The sequence below is a fragment of the Punica granatum genome, chromosome 7 (assembly GCF_007655135.1).
Source record: "Punica granatum isolate Tunisia-2019 chromosome 7, ASM765513v2, whole genome shotgun sequence".
Lineage (NCBI taxonomy): Eukaryota > Viridiplantae > Streptophyta > Magnoliopsida > Myrtales > Lythraceae > Punica > Punica granatum.
In genome coordinates this window covers 8,842,584-8,849,715 of record NC_045133.1, presented here as the reverse complement: position 1 = coordinate 8,849,715, position 7,132 = coordinate 8,842,584, and the positions used below count along the sequence as shown (strand labels likewise).

Below are 7,132 nucleotides of genomic sequence, written 5' to 3'. Positions count from 1 at the left end.
AAAACAGAAGGTTCGGAAGACTCCTTTCCACCCTTGAAGATGATGGAAAGAGGGCCAGCAGTTGAAGACCCAGATGAAGATGTCCAATCTGAAGTTTTTGACGAACAACATGTAGTGGCAACACCACCGTCAAAGGAAAATATTGTCTTCACATTAGACGATATCCCCTATTCGAAGTAGTCAGATAGACTCTGGGAGTTCCTGGCTTATCTTTTTAAGAGAACACTTACCACCCAGAATAACCATGACATTCTGGCTGATTTCATGGCCTAGTTTATTGGGAAACTTCAAAATTGATGGTCCATCATTGGGGAAACAAAACCGAGTCTTTTTCCTCTGTCAAAATCCCATTGAAGTTATCACATTAATGCATGCGGCATTCATTAAGAACCCTGACGATCTCAAAGAACTCAAAAGAATAGAGTTATTTGAAATGAGATGTTTCTCCTATAAGAAGAAGCACATGGACTTCCATTTTAAGCACCTAGTCCGCCTGTTCCACGATTTCGACGCAAATATGTCCCTGAAGCAAGTCTTCATCTCCTCCATCCCAGCTCCTCTAGCAGGGGTTACTGAACGAGCTTTACAAGATCGAAGAAGAAGAGTCATCGACTGCACGATCGGTGAAATTCAATTGGAGGTCCATTTAGCTCTCGATGACATCTGCAGGAAAAAGTAGGTCATAAGTGAGTATGTGAAGGTAGACAAAGCTATAAATTGAGCGTGTGGAAAGCCAGAGCGATACATCAAGTGCTCCTCGAGAGACAAGAACTACAACTTCTCTACCAAGAAGAAGAAACACTATAAGAAGTGGAAGATATCCAAGGCTAAATCTAGAAAATACTCTAGAAAGAAATGGAAATACCTGAGGAAGAAGAGAAGATTTAGAAAAAAAAAAAAAAAAAGCTCATGTCCTCTAGGTGCTACATTTGCAACCGGCCCGGCCACTTTGCGAAGAACTGTCCAAATGCCCAAAGCCATGAATCAATATGGTACAACAGCTGGAGAAATGCTATCAACATCTCTTTGGAGAAGCTGGATCCACTTCCATTGCGGCATTCTCACAAATTCTGACTCTTATTTCTCAGAGCCTGAGACTGACATCTGCTATATGGCGATAGAGGTGACAGAAGCAATCAACATGGTGAACTCATCCCTCACGTTCTAGTGTCCATCTACTCATTGAAGCACGCAAAGCCTATTAAAGTTATTGCATTCCTAGACACTAGAGCCACCCAAACTATCATGAATGTAGATGTCCTTTCCAAAGAGTGATGGAAGCCTCATACCAATCATTTCAACACTGCCTCCAGAGAGGTGTTCTCGACCCACCTCACAAGCAAGTTGATCAAGATCCAGTTTCTCTTGGATGTTCTCTCATAACAAAGGTACTAGGATCAACCTTGCCCAGGAAGGACATCTTGATTGGCTTAGATATCATTACCCGGATAGTTGAGCTCAGGATGATGCCTAAAGGAGTCTGATTTAACTAGTACTTTCAATCGTACATGCAAACCCTTTGGCTCTTCATGGCATAACAAACCGAGATTAAGCATCTGGTCGAAGGCCTTAAGCAAAAGTTTTGTGCGAACTCTCACCAAGAGTTTCTCAAGAAGTGTCTTCATCCATTGTGGAAGAATGATCAGTTCTTTGTTAAGCTACCTTTCAAGAAGAACGAAGACATCAACCCTACCAAGGCTAGCCATTCCGGTATGAGCCCTGAGCATCAACAACTTGGCTCCTTCGAATGTGCAGACCTCATGCAATAAGACCTGATTGAACGCTCCAGTTCACCATAGGCATGTGAGGCCATTTACGCAAACAAAAGATTGGAGCAAATCTGATCCAAGGGAAGCTGATGCTGGTTATCAACTATCAGCCCCTCAACCATTTCCACCAAGCAAGCCCTATTCACCCGCCTATCCTAGGTCAAGGTGTTCTCAAAGTTTGACCTGAAATTTGGGTTTTGATAACTTGGAATCATCATAAAGACAGAGCCAAACTGAGTTATGTATTCCTAATGACCATTACCAGTAAAAGCTAATGCATTTTGGGCTCAAGACAGATCCATCGCTATTTCATAAGGTTATGTGTCGTATTTTCAGTCCTATCATGGACCAGGCCCCTGTGTACATGGACGACATCCTTCTGTTTAGCCCAACTGAAAAGGCCCATGCCCGCCTACTCTAACAGTTCTTGGACTTGGTATCCAATTATGGCATCATGCTATCCGAGAAGAAGATGGTTATTAGCCAACAGGAAATCCAATTCCTTGGAATGAAACTCGCAGACAACTATTACCAGCAAGAGCCTTATGTGGCTTATGAGCTACTGAAATACCTTGAAGAATCACTTATTGAGAAACAGATCTAACAGTTTCTTGGAACAGTGAATTATCTCAGGGACTTCCTTCCCAAGATCGGCGGACTCACTCGCTCGCTCGAGAAAATGCTAAAGACAGACGCCCCAGCATTGGGGACATCCCAAACCAAGGAATTCATGAACTCACAGCTCAGTTGCAGTCTTTGCCTCCTCTCCAGATTCGTTCTACGAGAAAATGGATACCCTAGATAGATGTTAGTGATAAGTACTGGGATGCCATCTTGATAGAAGAGCTCAATAGCAAGCGCCACATCGGTGGATACAGGAGTGGAAGACTCAAACTGTCTGAACAACACTATCACTTCACATTCAAAGAAATCTTGGCGATTATAAATAGAATAAAGAAGTTTGAGTTCCATCTGATCGGGCATAAGTTCACAGTCGAGATGGATATGTCCTATTTCCCAAAGATGATCCAGTTCAAGCAAAAGCAGGTGCCTCATCCTCAACTTCTTAGATGGGCTGAATGGTTCTCTAAGTTTGAGTTTGAGGTTAAGCACATCAAAGGAAAGCATAACACTCTCGCTGACTTGTTGTCAATGAAGGAACATGCGCTAATTGGGTAGACATTATAGGTCATGCCTATTATCTGCATGTTCACAACACCACTGGCCTAAAACCAAGCCGTAGGTGCACATTGGAACCCAAGACCACCTGGAAGGCTTACGGGTGATATTCCCCCTAAAGTCTTAGAATTAATCGGGAAGAAGATGTCCCTTGTCAAGGCCAAGAACCTCATATGGGAATATCGATATAGGATCTTCCTGTACCACGAAGGTCTCACCCTCCAACCCTACGGAATGCATCCTTAGTACCCATTTATCCATCCGTTCAGGCACTCATGCAACTTTCCATATTCCGAGGACATGAAATAGTTATTTTAGTATTTATGCCACAGCTATACTATAAGGATTCAATTTCATCTGGAATTAATGCTCAACTTCCTCAATCGCAACCTCCCAGACATGGAGATGTTAAGCTATCCTACTGAAGATAGAAACCCAAGTACTCATTTTATTCAGTTCCTAGAATGGTTTCGGTCCATCCATCAATGGAAATAACTGTGTGAGGAAGAAGCCAAGAAAGTACCATATCATCCTCAATTGCATAAACACACCATTATTCTACTCAAGCAGCCATGCAGTATGGTTCCTAGACGTGAAAGACCACTTTGAGCACATTGAGAGCCTACAGAGTTTCAACGAACCTATTCATCTGAGGTGTGGAGGACTTTTACTATAGATATCCTAGATCTCGATGACCAATATCGAGAATTCTAGAGGATGATCTGTGGGGAAAAAAGAAAATGAGTAATCCCTCAGGTCATCTGGACATTGTGACCGTCCAAGTCCCTTGAGACTATCTAAGAGATTATTTGCTGACCAGACCCATAATTCAATGGGCACTTGAAGATTACAATAGGGACAACCCAGTCCCTCCATTGGACTCCCAAGATCCAAACTCCCTAGATCCAGAAGCCTTCATGTAACTGGACTTGAATCCATCAGCTGACACGACGACTCAACCACCAGTTCCAACTGGATACCAACCACGACCTAGTTCTCGTAATAATGATCTGTGGGACCCTACCAATTGGCCTCACTCAACAATGTTTGAAGAAGACTAGTGGAAAGATGTGACAGAAGTAGACCTAAACACGACAAAACAGTGGCCTTAGGAAAAGTCGTGGTGGTACTCGCCTGAAGATGACCCTGACCCCAACATGTCACCACCTCATGAGTCGTTTCAGAAATAATGGAGATTCCCCCTTATCTCAACTAACTGTAGTAGGTTAATAGAACTATTAATGTCAGCCATTGTATCTGGCCAATAATGTCAATCGACCTCAGTCATAATGACAAGCCATAGGTGTCGGCCACGCTTGTTGGCCGCATTAAAATATCTTGTTATTGTCTTGCTCGAGCTTCACCTATATAACGACAACTCTACTCTATAATTGATCAACGAAGGGAAATAACATAAAATTTCCAATACACTCTCTCTCGGTATGATCTTCTAAATTCTCTCGTTCTGGGCTAAGGGCTTGGGAGTAGTTATTCAATACTAGGAGCTGACCTAAGTATGCTCTATACCTTATGAGGATCCTGCACAACATAAAACATGTTGCTTAGATGCGATTAGAGGTAATTCTAGGGAATCAGCAATATTAACGGTCTAAGGCCTGAGAAGACAATATGGAGGTCGTGCTTGAGCATCTACCGAGGGATGGCGTTGAAGCTCGCTAAAGAGCATGTATCAGTTTTGAGCCTCAGGTTCTTGAAGCCGATACCGTGACATCCCTCGGCAAATGCTTGAGAACGAGCTCCATATCGTCTTCTCAAACCCTAGACAATTAATACTGCCGATTCCCTAAAATTACCCCAGATCACATCTAAGCAACCTGTTTTTTTTTTTTGGTGCTAGATCCTCATAAGAAGCAAGTACATAGCATACTTAGATCAGCTTCTGATATTGAAGAACTACTTAGAATCCCAAGCCCTCCTAGAATGAGAAAATTTAGAAGATCATGCTGAGAGTGAGTGTATTGGAAATTTTTTGTTATTTCCCTCCATTGATCAATTACAAAGCAAAGCAGCCGTTATATAGGCGAAGCTCGAACAAGACCTAAAAAACTCTTTTTATTAATTTTTTTTCCTTTTTATTGGATTTATTTTTTTTCTTATCAAACAGAGTGTATTAGAATAGTACGATTTCGCTTGATAACCAAAAGGTTTTAGATTTAATTCTTATGGTCAGTGTTATCAGAACCGAACCGGACATCGAATCGACCGAGGTATGGTTAATAAGTTTATGGGTTCAACCGGGAATTCGATGGGTCGGACCGCATGTTTAATTTTAAAATAAATAAATATTTATTATTTTAAGAAAATAATATAAAATACAAGAAAATAGTAATAAATATTAGAAAATAGTAATAACATACAAGAAGTGTATACATTTCCATATAAACCGCAGTTCTAATTGCCCATGTATGATACGGGGCACAAACTCGAGAATAGGCTGTGGTTGCTGCATCCTTTAACGAGTAGTCACTGACAAAAATCTAAAAACGCAAAAATGAGAATGCAATAGACACAAGAATCATTCGATGCTGGAATGGTAACATAATGTAAACATGCCATAGCAGTGAAAAGGTACATACTTGGAAGACAAGAACTGCTCGAACAAAGCCCTGATGAGGTCGAGGCCCTGCCTAACTCTGCATAGATTTCTAGTATGGCTTCCTTGGGTTTTCACCGTTCTGTTTGCAACATCGCGGTCAAGTACATTATAGAGTGTAGTGTATATCTTCGATGCCTCCACGAGGTCACGCACCTAAAGAAAATAACAAAATGTCGTGTTAGTCCAACTCTACGAATTGCTAAACTAAGTAGACACGTCTACTAAAAGAGTCCTCTAGTTGAACAAAAATATGACCAGAACATTCATGTGATAAGAAGTGATTTGATCGGCCAAGTCATGCCCAAACTTGAGCATTTATTTGAGGTTGGAGCACAACCATATGGACTTTCAGGATTCCGCAACATCGAAAAGAAAACTTCTCATTTGGTGCTAAAACTTACAAGAAGTCTGTTAAATGTTCTTTCCATTCATACTAACAACACAACTCATACCTCATATGGTATGACCAAATGAGAGCTATGTAGTACGTAGAATGAAACAAAAAATCATAGCTTGCTTGAATGCCTCAGCAAGTCACCACAACCGCAAGCATTTCAACGAAACCAACCACCAATGCCTCAATTTGTCATCGCAACTCACCGCAAATGCAAGCAAAGCTTATAACAATTAAATTAAATTTGGTCCAATCATCGTGAGCAAATGAGAAGAGGAAGAGGAAGCTCGAACCGTGCCTTGCCTGTAAAGGTTAAGATGTGCCTCCTGCCGTTTCGGGAGCTGCCGTGCCATGCGTCTGGACTCTGCCTTTCAGGAGCTGTCGTGTCGTGCGTCTGGACTCTGCCTTTTCGGAGCTGTCGTGCCGTGCGTCTGGACACTTGCCGTGCCTGCAAAGGTCAATCTCTATTGTCCTGCTGCGTCTGGACTCTGCCCCCCTATCATTTCAGAAGTTGATGTGCCTCGAGATGGCCGTCTCCTGTCCCTCTACCGGTGAGGAATCCGCTCTCGGGTCGTCGCTCTACTGCGTCTGGACGAGGGGAAGCAGAGAAAAGATAGAAGGAGAAGTGGAAGTTCGAACCTGTTGCAATCTTGTGATGCTCGAAGGAGAAGAGGACGCTCGACCCTCCTCTGCTCGATGAATGATCAATTCAACAGACTACAAAGACGGTGAGAGAGGCAAACTGGCGAAGAGAAGATGAAGTCACTAATGATGACTGAACTGATTCAACTGAAGTGGGAAAAACCGATGAAGGCTAGGGTTTCGCTGTTTCCCTCAGCCTTCAGTTCTTCAGAGTTCAGAATCGAATAATCGATTGATTTGATCCAATTATGCTCATTTTCAGGGGATTTGTTTTGAACCATGCAACCGGTCAGTTCGAATGGGTTTGCTAAAAACTGGTTGCGTTTTTTGGTTCATCGGTCTACTTATGCATTTTCGGTTTTTAAGTTAACGGAATCGGACATAGGTTCGGTTTTCGGTCCGACCGGTCAAACCGTCCGGTCCGGTCCGATTCTGATAACACTGCTTATGGTAGAATCATTGTACCATTTTATTAATTACTAGTATTTTTATTTCATTATATTAGAACTATAAGTCTCTCTTGCTTTAAAA

The 7,132-nt window shown here is 42.1% G+C and overlaps 1 protein-coding gene across 3 annotated transcripts; it reads right to left on the bottom strand.

Annotated features, from left to right (window-relative positions):
- Positions 1–314: 314 nt before the first annotated feature.
- On the bottom strand, positions 315–6,918 carry LOC116213023 (ACD11 homolog protein-like). Of its 3 annotated transcripts, none has more exons than XM_031547825.1 (3): positions 6,253–6,908; positions 5,546–5,718; positions 315–663 (listed from the first exon to the last, which is right to left on the bottom strand). In XM_031547825.1, exons 1-3 carry the CDS (start codon positions 6,310–6,312, stop codon positions 606–608), a joined length of 291 nt encoding a protein of 96 aa, XP_031403685.1. In that variant the 5' UTR covers positions 6,313–6,908; the 3' UTR covers positions 315–605. The 3 variants fall into 3 exon arrangements, with proteins under 3 accessions (XP_031403685.1, XP_031403684.1, XP_031403686.1); XM_031547824.1 differs by lacking the exon at positions 315–663 and adding an exon at positions 5,203–5,435 and having other exon boundaries at positions 6,253–6,918; XM_031547826.1 differs by lacking the exon at positions 315–663 and adding an exon at positions 5,319–5,446 and having other exon boundaries at positions 6,253–6,909.
- Between the last annotated feature and the right edge of the window lie 214 nt (positions 6,919–7,132).